Raw genomic sequence first — 19122 nt, forward strand, 5'->3', positions numbered from 1 at the left:
GTCAGGTCATCTTGCTTACATCCCCAAAGTATATGTTACATCCGCTCCTCGGTAGCTATATTACGGACCCCAGTATGTATATTGTATTATATAAAATGTGTCTATTATTTTATTTTATTTGCGCGCTACACTGCAGCTGTACAAATGTCCCAATCCTTTGCAGGTTGTCTGGAAGAGATCGCTCTTAGCGATAAGGCCGCCTTTGTCCACCTTAGAATAAGTTTATCCTGTAAATGTTTTGTTGTGTGCAAAAAAGGGTTTTATTATTATTGTATGTCTTATTCAAATCACGGGCCTATGGAGGCCCGGACTTTTGGAAGGCGTGCGTGGGGCCGAAGCCAACACGTAGAGGCCCCTTAAGACAGTTTAATCTAAATATTATTATTAATAGGAGGCGAGCCTATTGCCATTAACAGGGCACAAATCCTGGAAACCACTTGATATCAAGTTTCTACCTATGATCCAAAAACGTGACTGCAAACTCATAAAGACGATTGTAGTGGTATAGAGCCTGAGACGACTTTCGAACCCATAACACTACGATGTAAATCACGCATTCTCCGAACAGGGATAAAACGTTTTTTTTTTAATTATAAAATACATGGATACATAGTTATACGGGAGCAAGCTACAGAGGCAGCAAAATATCGCGAGGAGTGTAAATCTGGGGGGTTAAGGCCACATCGAAGCAATTCATCTAAGAAAGCACTATTGCAATTTGACAACAGCGCATATAAAAGTAAGTGCGCAATGCCAACAAATGTCCAATAGCTTTTTTTATGACGTGATTTATTGTAGATTTGCTGCAGATGGCATTAACTACTTGGCCGGAGAAATGGGGAGCGCTGAAGGCTCTCACCCGGTACAACGTTTAAGACAACAGGCCTGAGGGTGCCCAGTTGGGCGCGAACCTCGGCTCAGGGCGTCGTCTGAGAGGAAAAATATTTGAAAGAATTAATCGACCCTAGTGGGTCGATAGCGATAAGCGCTGAATGAGGGAAATCGTCGACCACACCGGCGGGGTCGGTATCGGGGCCCTGAAGTGTTTGGTGTCGCGAGCTGATTGGCTGCCTCTATGGCGTCAAATAGCAATATTGCTTTCTTAGATGAATTGCTTCGATGTGGCCATTTTACCCCCCTGTTATTCGAGCCCTACATCCCAACAGGGGATAAAAAGATTAGAAGAAGAGAAGAGATAAAATACATGTAGAGGTAGAACATTCAGTTTAACAATGGTCTGCCTAAACCGACGTTATAAAAGATGTAATTGCTGAACACTGCTTCCTGAGATACAGGTCTCCTAGTTCAGGTAGCAGGGTTATACTTCTGTAGCATTTGTGTGTCCTAGCTGTAGTACCCAATGTTGTGTCGATCTTTTTCTATGACAATAAACAATTATTTTATTTTTATTTATTTTGTTACCTCCCATACATTATAATTTTATTATGTTGTTGTTGTTACCCTTTTCTGTGCGAAGGTGGGTACTTAGATACTGTCAAAAACATCAGTAGTTCACATTTTAATTCTATTTAATTACTTAAAAATAAAGCAACATAGGTACTTACGTATAATAACATATACATAAACAGCCTATATACATCCCACTGCTGGGCACAGGCCTCCCCTCAATCAACCGGAGGGGGTATGAAGCATACTCCACCACGCTGCTCCACTGCGGGTTGGTGGAGGTGTTTTTACGGCTAATAGCCGGGACCAACGGCTTAACGTGCCCTCCGAAGCACGGAATCATCTTACTTTTTCGGACATCAGGTGATTCAAGCCTGAAAAGTCCTTACCAAACAAAGGATAGTCTCACAAAGTGATTTCGACAATGTCCCCATCGGGAATCGAACCCAAACCTCCAGATCATGAGCCTAACGCTCTAACCACTAGACCACGGAGGCTGTAAAATAACATACTTCTTCATACGTATAATAACATACTTCTTATATAATTATACTTACTAATTGATATACGTTAGTCCATTTAAAAAATTAAAGAAGTAATCACAAAACTCCAAACATTAGCAGCTTGTTAATAAAAAGTGCAAATGGAATAACAGCAAATGCATTTGCTGTACTAATATCGTGATAAAACTCATGATCAATGAATGATTGACATGAGGGATTTCATGAAAATAGGGTAAACAAACTGTTAAACTCCATCTCTTTCTGGCGCTGGCAATACTCTAAAGACGGAGCTATATTGGTGCTAATTCCTGTAAACACCATCTAATTTTATTTTAAGTTAAATCTGTCATTTTCTTATCCGCCGAAAAGAAAAGGGACGGATAATCGACAAGCATAAAATTTATGAAACACACGTCAATTTTAAGCACAAATCTAAAACAACCGTCTAAAAATTTTACATTGGCCAATAATCCGACAAAAATATGTTGACAGCACACGTCAAACGGGTTGGATACCAGCGAGATACCTTTTTGATTCGCCCGGGTTATTCATTCATTTACTCATTCTTCCTAAAATTAAGAGCTGTCAATCATCCGTCCCTTTCTTTTTTGGCGGATAAGAAAATGACAGGTATAACTTAAAATTAGGAGGTGCCTGCAGGAATCGGGGCCATTAGCGAGCAAACACTCGTTTCCTCGATGTATACGCGTGTATGGTTCTTATCTACATTAGCACCCCTATTCTAAGATGTTGACTCGACTCTTCCTCTATTTAACTCACCGTTAGCCTGTCCCCCGCAGTCGCTTTCGCACTTTACAGAACTATAGGAACTACATAAGAGTTATACCAAATTCCAAAGTTACTATACGTACACCAAGCGGGACAGCAAGCCACTCAAATGGTAGGACAACTAAACTATACCTGGTGACAGCATTTTCTCGGGCAGGGAACCAAATGGTAAATGTGGCTCACCGGGGTCAACGGGGCCGGGATGCTGGTGGTGCGCAGCATAGACAGCTTGCGGCGCTGTTCAGCTGAGAGCGACGCGCGGCGACTCCTGTTGAGGCCATAGTCGGACACGTCAGGCAGCTCCACAGACAGCCCCTTTATTAGCGACGGACGGAACATAGCTCACGGCGACACTTCGTTAACTGTAGTCGGGTTATAGTTCAAGCACACGACTGTAGTCGGGTTATAGTTCAAGCACACTTAACTGTAGTCGGGTTATAGTTCAAGCTGTTTATTTGGTTACACAATTTGTTATGCCACTTGTATTAATCAAGTTAAATACCTTTATGCGCAGTTGCAACTAGAAGTAAGAAACAAAGGTACTAATTTTATTAACTAAGTTTTACTGTCTACATTTTTAGTGAGTACTTAGTTTTAATTAAATACTAGCGATACTCTTCAGCTGAGAGCGGTCTAACGTAAGGTGTGCATTTAACTCGGACAGGTAAATGCTTTATCGATTCGCGATCAAAACGTTAAATATTGCAGCCTATCTAACCCTGCACGCTCTGCATGCGAATGATATCGAGGGTTTCGATCAACAGACACTGCGCTGCGAATGTTATCTACGCTACGTGGATAGATGTCGTACGGGTATTAGTCAAAACCTTACCCTGCCGCGAATTCTGCAGGGCTAACATGCACAACGTGACATTTTTTTCACGGTCATTTAATCGATTCTGAAGACGTAATTATGTCGTTTTGTCGATTGCCGCTAATATGTAATTCAATTCAATTCTTGATGAATGGCTTCTGTGTGGTCACAATTCTGCCAGTATCATGTTTGAAGAAGCTAATATGTGAATGTCGTTCTGTCAATATACGAACAAAATCACGTGTCACGCATGTTAGGGAAAAAAATCTATCAGGTTGCGTATGTTAACCCTCTTGGTTAGCGACTCGATTGTTAGTTAGCTCACGACGACTGGCGAAGTGGCGACCCTTAGTGGACAGTAGTCGGGTTATAGTTCAAGCTATTTACTTGGTTACTGAATGTGTTATTCCACTTGCATTAGTCAGGTTAAAGAAGTATTAAGATATTCTTTTATGATAACACCACAACGTAATGTGTTCGATTTACTAGAGGTTGTTGAAGTATAAATTGGAAGGAACATGTAAACAAAATTGCGGGTAAATTGTCGAGCTTTACGTATGCCCTTTATGAACTCAAGCGGACCACTGACCTAAAAACCGCCTTGCAGGCCTATTATGCGTATGCACATTCCTGGTTGTCGTATGCTATCATCCTTTGGGGAAATAGCACGGATACGGAAGACTTATTTATATTGCAAAAGAAATGCATTAGAATTTTAATAAGTATAAAACAGACTGATACGTGCAGACCCTATTTTCAAAAACTAAAAATTCTTACACTAACGGGTATATACATTTTAGAAATTTCAAAATTTGTCCGGCAAAACGAACACTTATTCCATAAATCCAATAATGATCGCTTCATGCGCACGACTCGACGTACAGATAAACTGATACTTCCCAGAGTAAATATGAAGTTATACAGTAAGAATGCACATATTATGGCGATAAAAATATATAATAAGCTTCCAAAAGAAATATCGGATATTAGTAAATATAATGACTTCGTGCAAAAATTGAAAACTTACCTAATTAATAAAAAATATTATAATCTGCAGGAGTTTTTAGAATCGAAATAATTATTTTGATCCACAAATTCATTTAATTAAGTTAAAATGCTCTTTGTTATCATGTCTGATGCTGTTGTTGTATTTTATATTATTTTATATTGTATGATTGAGTTACTTCTATTTTTTATTTCTATTTTTTTTTTGATATATCAAAGAAAGAAAATTTGCAGTGCCCCGACGGGGTGTCATGTTGTAAGTGCTAAATAATTAATTTAAGAACCTTTGTACACATGATTGCACCAATAAAGAATTAAAGAATTAAAGAATTAAAGAAGTGTAGTTTTACTACATCCCCAGTAGTTTATTAACCTAAATACAAATTAAACCGACAGCCTGAGATGCCGTGACCCCTGCGGCCTTTTTCGCAAAACTTTCAATAGTAAACTACAACAAGATATTTTTCATCACACACTGCGCAATGCACGTCGAATAGTATGTTATATCACAGATCATATAATACAAACGTGTTATTAGACCCCTGTTGAAGGCCATAATCAGATTAATCGGATGCAAAAGGAAGCTCCATAAATAGTCCCTTTATTAAGTATGTTTTTTGTTTGTTTTTAACATGTTTTTGCTTCAATGTTTTCCTATCCAAATATAATTCCAAAAAACGACATACACCACTTGACCAGACAAATGTAAGCCGAGTTCTCTCTCCCGATACCGAATGAGGTAGTCACGATTTACGGTTATGAAAATAAACGTATTACGTCTACAGGCACTTGTACGTGTAACAAACGTGAAAATAACACTAGCTTTAGGTTCTACGTAAATAACGTTAACACCGGTTAGGACTACGCTAATTTAATTTACTTAAGTACCATTATGTTAGGATGTACAACTGTCAATGTACGATCACGTATAATATTATGTTCCATGGCCTTCGTAAATAATGACATTAACTCATTTATTAACTCACTTTGTCTTCATAGCAAGTAGGTAGGTCACATTTGATAATTTTTGATTTACCTAATAATGCTACTATTAATTAGGTAAAGAAAGCTGCGTCGACACATCTGATAGATATATTTAATCTGCATTAGATTCAGAGATACGGTAAACTTTTAGGCCGTTAAGTTTAGTTATTTTGACTTTTTTGACATAAGTACCTAATACACTAGCTTGTAAATAATTGTATTAACACACTATGGATATTTAGATCCGAAATAAATTATTTTGAATTTGAATACGCAGCTAAAAGGCAGCAACTCGCTACATTGAAGTTTTGCTTCGCAAAAAAGGCGTCACGAATCACGCACGAGTACTAGTATGTATATGTCGTGGCCAGATCATAGAATTGACCATTTCATGAAATGATCGACCATTTCATGAAATGGTCGCATTTCATGAAATGGCCAACTTCAACTGACCATATCGTTGAAACGTCAACGTTTAATGATATTTTCATCCACGTTTGGCCATATCATTAATGTAGGGTGTCCATGATAACTGGTGTAATAAAAATGCTAAATAAGGTAGGAAATTATGTATTATCTCTAACTCAAAGTACAAAAATTATCATAAAAATTAAAAAGTCAGTTTCATGTAACGCAGTGTTGAATAGTTGACATATACGCCGTGTCTGTATCTCGCATTGAAGACGTCATCGAATAACCGTTTTTTTGTAATCGATCACTCCACTGCTAACCAGATTTAATGCAGTTTCGTTAGAGCTATGTGAACTACATCATACTGCTATTGCCACATCGAAACAAATCATCTAAAAAGTAATATTGCTATTTGACATTTGTAAATATTGCGCACTTACTTTTACACCCGCAATTGTCAAATTGCACTATTGTTTTTTTTTATGGATTGGTGCAATGTGGCCTTTTTAGGACCCCAGTTCTGTCTCCATAAGATATTTTCACCCTGAACTCATAAATATCTTTTAAAATTATAACATTTCAGCATTTCCTAAAATAGTACAAATTATCACAAATATATGAGATCTAATATTTTTTATTTACTTACACATAGACACCTTAGATATGGGCCCCAAGATAAACACTTAAAATTAATTAAAGTTTTTAAAAATGGCACAAATATCACATTATTTACTTAAAGTTTAAGTTAGAGTTTGGATATCAATATTTCAAATGAAAAAAAAAAAGAAGTATTTGGAGATACTTTCAGTCACTTGTTAATACATGACAAACTTTGGTGGCACTTTGAGGTACAAAGAGTCTTATTTTTAAAACATGCACATCTGTTTGTGTGACATTGGTTTTTTGATGGCTTGCATGAGCATTTGTGAAAGCCTTGACCACCAAACATAGATTGGCAAGTTACAGCTTGACGTAATGATATGGGCAAATCAGATACAATTTCATTATAATCTTTACCCGATATCTGTAGATCCTGACGAGAAAACCAGTTTTTTATTGTCCCTGAACTAGTTCCAATTTTGTAAACTCCGTGTTTTAAGTCAACAACCTTTCCTAAAATATTTTTAGTATCTAGAGGGCCACGGTCAACTTTTGGTACGTTTAAAAATACCGAATTACCAATTTCTAGCAAAGGGAGCTTTTTAATAGTGGCATCGACCATTTTCTCTGCAGCTCTTTTGACACCTCTGTGAGCTTGTTCTCTTTCATTAACAATAACTTGTTCATTTTGACACAAAAAACACAGGACATGGGTTCCGTAACCCTCTTCACCGACAGAAACGCCACATATAACATGTACTGGTTTGGAACAAGAACTACAGGAATGCGCTCCCGACGTTCCCTGCCCACAGACAGTACACATCTGATCATCAAATGAGAGGGATTCATTATTTTTTGTCTTCAACACTGCAATAGTCTCCTGTGCATTAATATTCTTCACTAGCATCTGGACAAAAATTATCGGCAACCGGTTCATTATTTTTTTCTGTCTCCAACAATAGTTTTACATTATTCGCTCCCACGCCCTCCGCAGTATTATTTATTGGCAGATCATTACCAGCATCTTTAGTTAAAATATTATCGACGACCATAAAAGTAACTGTTTCATTGTTCTCTATTATCGAACCCCCTTTTTGGCTTATTTTGTTAAGTTCTTCTTCCGTGTGGACTGATGATATAATACTTTCAGGAATATTACATCCTTTCAATATCGTTTTCGGGTCAGAACCAAACATTGCTCGATAAGGAGATCTGCCAATTATTCTGTGGTATGAGGAGTTTTTATAGTATTGAACAAAATAGCAACCTACAGACCATTTAGTAGATTGATTATCTTGCATCCAGCACCGCAACATATTTTCTACGTCTTGATTTGATCTTTCAACACTGCCTTGCGTTTGAGGACGTCGAGGACTACCATGAATGATCTTACATTCGGGCCACATCATTACTAGTTCTTCTATTACATGAGCGGTGAATTCTCTTCCATTATCACTTTGTAATATACATGGAGCACCAAACTCTAAAAATATTTTTAAAAGTTCCATTGCTACATCTGCAGCTCTCTTCGTTTTTAGTGGCCGTAGGTGTAAAAACTTTGTCGCATGGTCTTGATAGTTCATGAGCCATTTATATTCTCCATCAGGAGCAGATTGAAGATCCACTAAATCTACTTGACCTCGAGCATTAAAATCTTTGGAAATTATAGGCTGCGTTACAATGCCTTTTTTTCCTACAGGTCGTTTCATTTCGCACACGGAACAGAGGTCAACAAATATCTCAATGGCTTTTTTAGGAATATACAGTTTATTTTTAATGTTGTAAATCATCTTCAGTCGGCCGCCGTGACCAACGGCTTTATGGACTTCCGTTAATATTTCAAAATATTTTTCCATCGGTACTATACGGACAGTAGGATCGTCTATATTTTTCTTTTTGAAAATTAATATCTCTTCATTCGCAGTTTCAATTATGTCATATTTTGCAATCCAATAATAGTCCATTGATTTACGTAGCGTGGTCACTCGACTTTCTTTTATTTGCTGTATAACCTAAAAATTAAAATAAAGTTAAAAGTTGCTGCCTACTGTAAATACGAGTAATTATGGTCAATAGATAATTAAATAAAACATTTGAATAGCTGTCATTTTAGAAGAAAACTAATAAATACGTAAGTAATAAGATTTGAATAGTTAGATACTAACCTGTGTAATGCGATCCAAACTCCATGGTTTTTTGACGTTCCGCTCGTTTTTCGAATGGTTTTCATAAAAATCACGCAACTTAGTGTCAAAACATTGTTTCACTGCACTTTTATCTGGTATTTGCTCATTATTATTCGTATTATTCGCGTTCACAAAAGAATAATTGTCCGCCGCCATTATGCAAAACAAAAACAAAGCGACACCAGCGCCACTACCGGTCGAAAATGTTACTATTTTACGATATGATCGCTAACGTTTGGCCATATCATGAAATAATCATGCATTTGGTTGGTCATATCGTTAAACGTTCTGTGTTCAATGATCTGGCCACACCACATCATGATGTGGCCAACGAATGCTGTTCTATTTCATGAAATACGACCATTTCATGAAATGGTCGATCATTTCATGAAATGGTCAATTCTATGATCTGGCCACGACATATATATCGTGGCCATATCATAGAATTGATCATTTCATGAAATGATCGACCATTTCATGAAATGGTCGTATTTCATGAAATAGAACAACATTCGTTGGCCACATCATGATGTGGTTTGGCCAGATCAATGAACACAAAACGTTTAACGATATGACCAACTAAATGCATGATTACTTCATGATATGGCCAAACGTTAGCGATCATATCGTAAAATAGTAACATTATCCACCGGTAGTGGCGCTGGTGTCGCTTTGTTTATGTTTTGCATAATGGCGGCGGACAATAATTATTCTTGTGTGAACGCGAATAATACGAATAATAATGAGCAAATACAAGATAAAAGTGCATTGAAGCAATGTTTTGACACTAAAGTGAAAAGAAAAACTCGTATTAACAGTAGACAGCAACTTTATTTTTATTTTTAGGTTATATGGCAAATAATGAAGGTCGAGTGACCACGCTACGTAAATCAATGGACTATTATTGGATTTCAAAATATGATATAATTAAAACTGCGAATGAAGAGATATTAATTTTAAAAAAGAAAAATATAGACGATCCTACTGTCCGTAAAGTTTCTTTTTTTGACGTGACTTATTGTAGATATGCCGCAGATGGCATTAACTACTTGAAACAGGATTCTATTAAAACGCATAAATGTTTTTGTCATAATTTAAATTATCATAATCCTTTTTTTTATAATTTTTACAAGGCATAATAGTAGGTTAGGGTGCGGCGGGGGTGGCCCTTGGGCCACCCCTACGCCGCCAGTATGTTTATCTTACACACGAAAAGTATACTAAATGATGACCAAAGGCATGAAATAGTGTCAAAAAATATGACGACGACTTCAAAGCGAGATGCAGTTACGGCGTATATGTCAACTACATCAACACTCCGTTAATCGAAAACGACTTTTTAATTTTTAATTGACTTTTAAACATTTTTGTACTTTGTACTAGAGTAATACATTATTTCCTATCTTATTTCGCGTTTTTATTACACCACTTATCATGGACACCCTACATTAATGATATGGCCAAACGTGGATGGAAATATCATTAAACGCTGACGTTTCAACGATATGGTCAGTTGAAGTTGGCCATTTCATGAAATACGACCATTTCATGAAATGGTCGATCATTTCATGAAATGGTCAATTCTATGATCTGGCCAGGACATATACACATTGGAACCATGTCACATTAACTTTTTTGACAAATTAAACAGTTAGTCTCATTGAATGTCAAATATGTTAGTGCGACAGAGTCCTAAACTGGGTACACTATATTGCTCATGACTGTACCGTTGTGTGATGTACGGTATGTATACACTTTGGTACCATGTCACATTAACTTTTTAGACAAAATGAACTGTAAGTCTCACTAAATGTCAAATATGTTAGTGCGACAGAGTCCTAAAGTGGGTACACTATATTGCTCATGACTGTACCTACATGTAGGTCCTATACTAAATTGGGTTCGAATCCCAGTTAGGACATATTAGCAAAATTATTTAGTAAACCCTCGTTTGCTTAGGACATTACAGACTGATCACCCGATTGACCGAAATACCCATCTTTGTTCGAAACACATCCAATATATAGGTCGCAGATGGCATTAACCACTTGGCCGGACAAATGGGGAGCACTGAGGGCTCTCAGCTGGAACTATTCCGGAGGTCCGTTAAGCAGTTGGTCCTGGCTACTATTTACCTAAGTAAGTGACTATTTAGTACTACTTACTGATGTAAGTGTAGTCTTTACATGAGCCATGTCAGGGGCCTTTGGCGACTCAATGGTAACCTTGACACTGAGTTATTGATCTCACACCCCACACGAGAGAAGAATCATAATAGGCTAGTTTCAAATTAGTCAAGTCAATTACTTTTTAATAAACGTCCAAACACGAAATTAGGTACTATTTAACTTGTATGAAAAAGCACATTGTGAAGTCATAGAAAAACTTTATAAAATGTCCGATTTATTATTTCGATTTTCTTAATAACAATTCGTAAAAAAATTAAATAGAAAAAAGAAAATGTTTTTCGTTAATTTTCGATCTATCTTTATTTTTTTTTTAGTAATCAGCATTCCATAATTTATTTTAAACCTAGTACACGACCCATTTATATCCGAAAATGTTCTAACAGAAAAAAAATTCATTGATTCCTATATAACAAATAATTATGTAAATAGTGAAAGTGGAAAGTAATCAAATTACTGTAATCCACTTCAATGCAACTGCCTTGAACAGGTGGATTACGTTAATCAAGGCCAAAGATAGGTTTAACCAACCTTCATTCAGTATTCTGTATCAATTGATTTAATAGTAGACATTTTTTTTATACGTGACACTATTACTAGAAGTGTATCAGGATCGAAGCAAATGGTGTCCGCCGGTAAAATCGGGTCTGATAAATTTATCATATTTTATTTTTATTGCTTTTGTTTGTTTTATGTACCTGTTACTAACATTAGGTTTAAGTTACTTTGTACTTACTAACATCTATGGATTTCAAATCCGAAATAAATTATTATTCATTCATTCATTCATTCAAATGGAATTCTATAGTCTCTGCTTACCCCGGTGGGAAATAGGCGTGAGTTTATGTATGTATGTATGTGACACTATTAACTCCTAGCAGCAGCCCAGCAGTGGAACGTATATAGGGTATTTATGTATGTACTATTAACTCAGTGGAGCTAATGGGAAGCGCTGAAGGCTCGCACCCAGTATAAAATTTAAGACAACAGGAGATTCCCGCCAAACTGGGCATGAGGGTGCCCAGTGCGTCGTCTCAGTGTAGTGGGCCGATAGCGGTAAGCACTGAATGAGAAAAATCATCGACCACGCCGCCAGCGAGGTCGATGTCGGGTTCCTGAAGTCTTTGTTATTGTGAGCTGCTCAGTCGCCTCTATGGCTTGAGTAATCGGATCATCATGATCGTATACTACGTCCTTACTACCGGGAGGATGTATTCGGATGTACCAGGGGTTCAGGATTTCAGGAACACCTACGATCTTATAATTTCAAAAGAAAAGTATTATCCGATATAATTAAATCATAACTTTTAAGAAAGAAATAAATATTTATTATGCTATTTGTAATGATAATATTTAAATAAGTAAATAGGAAAACATCGTGAAGAAACCCACATTCGCGAGAAATTCATTCGGAGGTGAGTGACCTGTATCATGGGCTGGCTTTCCCTTCGCGGGTTGGAAGGTCAGACAGGCAATCGCTTCTGTAAAAAAACCGGACCTGTCAAATCTTCAGGTTAGGTAAGCGGACTCTGAGCAAAACGGGATAATGCTAAGGAGATGAATATGTAAATAAGTAGGTAGGTAACCTAATTAAATAAGACGTATTCTAAACAGACAAATCAATCTAATAACATGTGTATTTGACATGTATTAATATATGCCTCTGGTTGTAAAAGATCGGAATATTTACATTACATTTTGTAACAGATGATAATGTTTATAATTACTGGTATTTATTTGTTGATTTAGTTCAGGCACATGCATTTAGGTATCATTAGTTATAACATTTTAAAATTGAGTATTTACAGCGAAAATATTCGTTTCACACTTTCCATCAACTTCTTCATTCAATTTATTTTAGATAAGTAAGTGTTTAAGTGCTCTAAGAGCTGAAAGAAGAAGACAGCAACGGTTTGCTATCCTACTATTTCATTGTTGCTTTTATAGGTAAGGATACTTATTTATATTTTATACTTAAGTATATTTGTTTTTAATCGTTATTACATCGTTAGTTTATAGGGCCAACTCTCATACACAAAAGTTAATTTCTTAGTTACTTTAGTTATTATTTTTGTTATTTAAACATTTAACAAATTATCAAACTTATGTTGTTAAATATTTAAAGAGCATTCATTTTGGAGCTTGATAACAAATGCCAATTCACACCTTTTCCTTTCCATTGTTCTAATTTAACACAGAACTAAAACGAAAACCGAACTATTTGAAAGACATAGTCCACTCCGCGAACCGAAATCGTTTACACTTTGAACTTCGTAGTGTTTAAAGTTTCGCGATATCGCGCTTTAGATAAAAGTTTCGCGTTTTCCGCGTTCCGCGCTGTGCGTGAGCGCAGTTAATGAGTCGCGGCGAATGAACAATTCGTAGTCTGCCGGCCTGAAGTGTTGGCGACTTCGAGTGAGAAAGTTGACTGGGAGCCAGCGGGTTGCACAATTATCAACCTGACATTTAAAATTGGATCAGACGATAGACCAAGCCCGGCCGACTGGCAGAAACGTAAATAATTGGTTAACTGGCGTAAACTTTTATCAGTGTTGATAAACAATGCGTGTTTATATAGCCTGTGATTACGCACGTAGGTAATATTCTGTTTTAATCTGTCGGCTAGCCGGTTTGACTGTTTTTAAATAAAAAGAAATAGAATTTTCTCTTTAGAAATAGAATCATCACTATGGTCTGTAGATTTCTTTATCGAACTCAGTATAAAGCTATGAGTCATCAAGACATTTTAGTACCTAACTTAGTAAGATCATAATATCTAGTCTAGTTCATCTTGCGATGGATGTACCTCTGACTAAGATTACATTATTATGTACCACTGCTAGTCACAGGCCTCCCCTCAATCAACCGGAGTGGGTATATTTTGTAAAAATAAAACATTTAAAAATTATCTTATAAAATGATAAACAACCATACATATTTCATATTTTATTGTTACAACTGTCAAGTAGGCAATTACTAATTTTTTTATTTTTTTTTTAACGTGACTTATTGTAGATTTGCCGCAGATGGCATTAACTACTTGGCCGGACAAATGGGGAGCGCTGAAGGCTCTCCCCCGGTACAACGGAAGGTGCTCAGTTGGGCGCGAACCTCGGCTTAGGGCGTCGTCTGAGAGGAAAAATATTTGAAAGAATTAATTGAGTCTAGTGGGTTGATAGCGATAAGCGCTGATTGAGGGAAATCGTTGACCTCGGCGGGGTCGGTATCGGGATCCTTTAATTAATAATATTACTAGCATCGGTAACTAAAACCGTAATATCAAAAATATCAGCGGCGTTCTTTTGAAAATATTTACACCTATCCCGGTCCCGGGCAATTTTAGTTTGTTGACACGATTCCGTACGTATATTAATATTTGTTCTATATTCGATGTCGTTTATTTAAATGAATGGTCGGTGACACCGGCGTAGACTGAGATATTCCCGTTTATTTGTTGTGATTGCGCCTGCCAAGTAAATCAATCGCGTATTATTGTGTTTAATGATACATGAAATGTTATTACTTCGGTCACGAATTTATTTAAATGCATAAAATTGGCTACTGACAGTTTTCGGATAAGTAATTAAAAAAATACAAGCGCTTATTTTTAACGCGGAGGTCCGTATTGCTCTATAGCTAATTTTATACCTCTTAAAACATTTTAATTCTCAATTCAATTCTCAATTATCTATTGCATTCCATGTAGTACAATGGGGTGTTACATAGGCATAGGAACTAAAACATGGACCCTGTGGGGCACAGCAACGTTGAAGGGAAGAGAGGAAGTGTGTATTAAAATTAAAACTTATCATTTAAAAATTCGTCTACAGTATAATATTATATTTTATTTTATATTATATTTTCTCGAAAAAGCTTTATATCATAGTAATAAATAAATTAGAAGGTTAAATAAAGGTAACTGTACAGCGCCATCGCGTATTTTTTTGGGGAATTATGATTATTATTGCGTATGGCAGACAAAAATAGAATATCCTGCGTGGATCATATATCCAGCTGAAGCTCCCCTAACCAAGTCTCTGCCGCATCCGTCACACAGTGCAGCTCGGCCACCTGGGAACCGGTGCAGAGGGCACTCGTTCACTATGTGAGATATGGTAATTATTTATTATTTATTTATGGTATTTTTTTATTATTATTTTTGATATGGGGAATTATAATTATGAATGATAATAACATTAAAACTCACCCTTTCTATAGACGGCCTGCGTCTTCTAAAAAAGCTGGACACACCACACAAATACATTATGCACTGACACGATATATTCAAAGTATTCGATAAGAAAAAGGTAAACACACGTAATGTTATCACATTGAGGGTACTGCACTAATCGACGACTTTGCAGGGACGAATAGAACACAGACTGTTCGACAATTATTGGTTTTGTTCTTAATAACTGGAGATTCATTGGGTAATATACAGGGTGGTGAAAAAATAAACAATACTTGCGTAGGTCTTCGAACACCGGTGATAAAATATCATTACGTAAACGCATAAGTACGGTCACGATTAATATGTATACACTTTGGTACCATGTCACATTAACTTTTTTGACAAATTGAACTGTAAGTCTCACTAAATGTCAAATATGTTAGTGCGACAGAGACCTAAAGTGGGTACATTATATTGCTCATGACTGTACATATCCTAGAATATTTTGACGTTTTGCAAGTATCTAGCCATAACTTCGGTAAGTGTGCGCAGGAACTTCACGAGTTAATTCCACCCACTCCATTCCATCTACGGACAACTAGACGTCAGCGGGCATTTCATCCTTATGTTGTAGATATACCACCAATCCGCACTAAACGTTTTTGATGCGAACGGCAAAGGACTGGAACTGTCCGTCTGGAACTGTTTTTCCAACTCGTTATAATCTGGGAGTCTTCAAGGCAAGAGTGAATAGGCATTTGCTAGGTAACCGTGATCCACCCTCGACCACATCATCACTCATCATCATCATCAGGTGAGATTGTGGTCAAACACGAGCCTATTTCAATAACGCCGAACGTCTGCGCACCTTAATATATCCTGCGTACCTGACCGCTTTGAGTCGAAGTGGTCGCCATGGCCGAAATTGGTCGGAGCGATCATCATCATCATTTCAATAAAAAAAATCTTATTTTCTGTATGTCGCCAACTTATGTAAGTTCTAGCTGGATATTTGCAAGATATTGACTTGCAGTGTATGAAAAACCACCCACTTAATTATGATTATACCTACATAATGAATGATATAATAGCATTAAGCTTATGTAGGTGTATTCAACTCTTATAATAAGCACAACATAAGCTCACGACTATTATCCCAATTGGGGTAGTCAGAGGTACGGTCACGAGCTTTTTTTTTTTTTTGACGAGCATTAATATGTATACACTTTGGTACCATGTCACATTAACTTTTTTGACAAATTGAACTGCAAGTCTCACTAAATATCAAATATGTTAGTGCGACAGAGTCCTAAAGTGGGTACATTATATTGCTCATGACTGTACATCTATCGTAAGATGAGCACCGAGCTTTCTGATAGACCAACGTGACAGGTGGCCATGATGTAATTATCTGATATTGGTATATTTATGACAATAATTATTTATATTCGTGACAATGGTTTGTAGGGTTTGTCACGTTGGTCGTTGTTCGATTGTTTTGTGGTGAAAGGATTTGCCAATAATAGTTGGATATTTTCATAGAAGACTTTCAAAAGCGATGACATCCGTAATCTATTTAAGCGATATTCTGATAATCCTACAATTCAGTTCACGAACAGAAGAAAAAAAAAACAGGATTCCGTTTTTCGGAGGGCACTTCAGTAAGTACCTGAAATGTTTCGCCGAAATTGGCATTGTAAGTCAATATTGTACCAACAGCCTGTATACGAGAGCAAGTTAGTTAGAACCGCTTCAATCCCGTAGAAACCGATTCCGTTAATTGTTTACATTGATGGCGTTCTCGCCTCACAACGCCCGTGACACTCGGCTTATATGAATGAATGAACAGCTGGTCAGCGGATAGAAATATGTACTGTACATGTTTACTTCTTAAATTATGTACAATGCAGGTGTTGGCCAGCTATTTACGTCCCACTGCTGGGCCTAATCCATCGAATGTCGACTTATTCCTACATTTTTTTTTCTTTTTTGTAACTTATTGTAGTTGACCGGCATTCCTGCCAAGTGAGTCGGTAGAAAAGACATTCGAAATAGATTTTTTTTTCTTAAATTGACCCGTCTGAGGACCGAACCCAGGACCTCTTGAGCTCATATCTTTCCTTCGGCTAACCGTTCCAATTGGTCCCTAGACACCGTGATTGCGCCACCAATGGGAAGTAACAATTGTTCGGAATTCGGTTGGCAATAAAGTTTATTTATTTATGTATTTACAATCACATTTGCAACATTACAGATATAAGTATATCCATGGCGTAACAAACAAGATTCTTATCACTAGAACTTAAAACTACTACAGAAGTTGCGCTATAAAGGTGTTTAATATAAAGGCGCTTAATAAAATTCATACATTTTGTTGGTGGCACGACCTTGTTGGCGCAACTATGGTGGTGGTGGTCTTAGTGAGGTAAGGGCCTTAAATTGGTCTAATTCAGTTGACCTGAATCACTCAAAGCAACTGACTATATCTTTTTCTCAGAAATTTTCATCAGAGGCCCTCTAGGGTGGGTAAGGATCCTAATAAGGGCCCTCACGGGGCATTGCAGACTCAACAAGCACCTACATAGAATGGAGCTGACTGAGTCCCCTTTATGCAGATTCTGTCTAAAGGAGGATGAGACGCCATTACACCTGCTGTGCAGCTGTGAGGCTCTCATACACACTAGAAGCCGAGCACTGGGGGGCACATAATGGATCTCCACGAGGTCATGGAGCTTCCTCCTAAAAAGACGCTGGATCTAATCGAACGGATTGGTCTAGAGGAGGAGTTTTAAATAAGGGATTTGGCTACTATAGACCTAGCTAGGTCGCAGTGGCTATTCGGGCTACATTAGTTCGAGCTCTCTCAAACACAAATAGTAAATAAATAATAAGGGCCTTAAAAACACTAGCATTAAAGAGATTGTATCTTGGCTAAGACATCAAGAACAGACATCCAGTAGACTTTGTACTTCATATCAACAGTGGCTGCAAGTTTTCTTCTAATTGTGGCTCTTCTCACCGCATTAGTGATTAAGGAATGGATTTATGATATGTGTATGAATCTTGGCTAAGCCCTTCTGTGGCCAATGTGTCTAGTCTAGACCCCAGAGGTCGTGGTCATCGGTCGTCGTACTCGTAGGAATGAAGGTAATCTGCATCTTCTTTCACCTTTATACCAAACCTTTGCATATAGGTAGTCGCGTTATAGCATAGAATAAGGAATAATACTACGCTTATAGCGAAACAACGTACCTACGCGCCTTTTTGGAATATCACATTCTGATGTGGTTTTCTTGAACAAAACCCCGATTTCCAGGCGACGTTCCCGCGAAAAAAATACAGATCGCGCTGTACAGATTTGCCTCCGTTTAACCTTCTAATTTCATGGATAACGGACATAATGTATCTTTTATCTTTGTTTTTGGGTAGCTATAAATGATGACAGCCCACGTCTTATTGGAAATAGTCATATCAGTTACTTTTACTAAACGTGATAAAACGAAAAAACCAACCTGTGACGTCATAGAAAACGTGACAAAATGTCGCACTTATTATTACATTCTTTATTTAAATTCAAATATATGAATAGAAAAAGAAAACGTTTTTCGTCACCCTCAGATCTGTCTTTATTTAGTAATCAGAATTTCATAATTTATCTTTAACTAAGGTAACTAACTTCCCATTATGGTAGTCAGAGGTTGAAAATACTTTCTACGAACAATTTTGATAATTGTTCACATTGTAATGTGTATGTGTATGTTTGTGTATCAAGATACCTCGATAACACACAACAGAGTAGGTAATTACTAATTATCGCAAAAATGACATTATTACCTACGAACATTTAGGTACGTAAGAATAGTAATAACGTTGTTATCGCAAAGTTATACTGACTATTTAAGTTGCTTGCAATAAAATTTCCAATTAGGTATGTTTAGTGTCTATCTAACATTTTAATTACATTGCTATTAAGTACCTAGGTATAAGTTACATAACAAAGGATAAAACCGAATTCGTTTTTTAAACATGTTCATATACCAAATCCCAATTTATTGCACAGATAATC

The 19122-nt window shown here is 36.9% G+C and overlaps 1 protein-coding gene across 7 annotated transcripts in view; it reads right to left on the minus strand.

Moving 5' to 3' along the window:
* Nucleotides 1-15254, minus strand: part of LOC126366702 (uncharacterized protein ZK1073.1) — a 77447-nt gene extending 62193 nt beyond the window's left edge. Inside the window, exons 1-2 of one of the 7 annotated variants that reach the window (XM_050009896.1) lie at nucleotides 13052-13316; nucleotides 2832-3061 (exon numbers count right to left, since the gene is read on the minus strand). In XM_050009896.1, coding sequence (XP_049865853.1) covers nucleotides 2832-3038 — 207 coding nt within the window. In that variant the 5' untranslated portion in view covers nucleotides 3039-3061; nucleotides 13052-13316. Of the gene's footprint in view, nucleotides 1-2831; nucleotides 3092-13051; nucleotides 13317-15092 lie in introns of those variants that run through there. The other 6 variants (XM_050009897.1, XM_050009901.1, XM_050009900.1 and 3 more) reach the window with 6 other exon arrangements.
* Nucleotides 15255-19122: the final 3868 nt, after the last annotated feature.

Source organism: Pectinophora gossypiella, chromosome 5, assembly GCF_024362695.1.
Source record: "Pectinophora gossypiella chromosome 5, ilPecGoss1.1, whole genome shotgun sequence".
Classification (NCBI taxonomy): domain Eukaryota; kingdom Metazoa; phylum Arthropoda; class Insecta; order Lepidoptera; family Gelechiidae; genus Pectinophora; species Pectinophora gossypiella.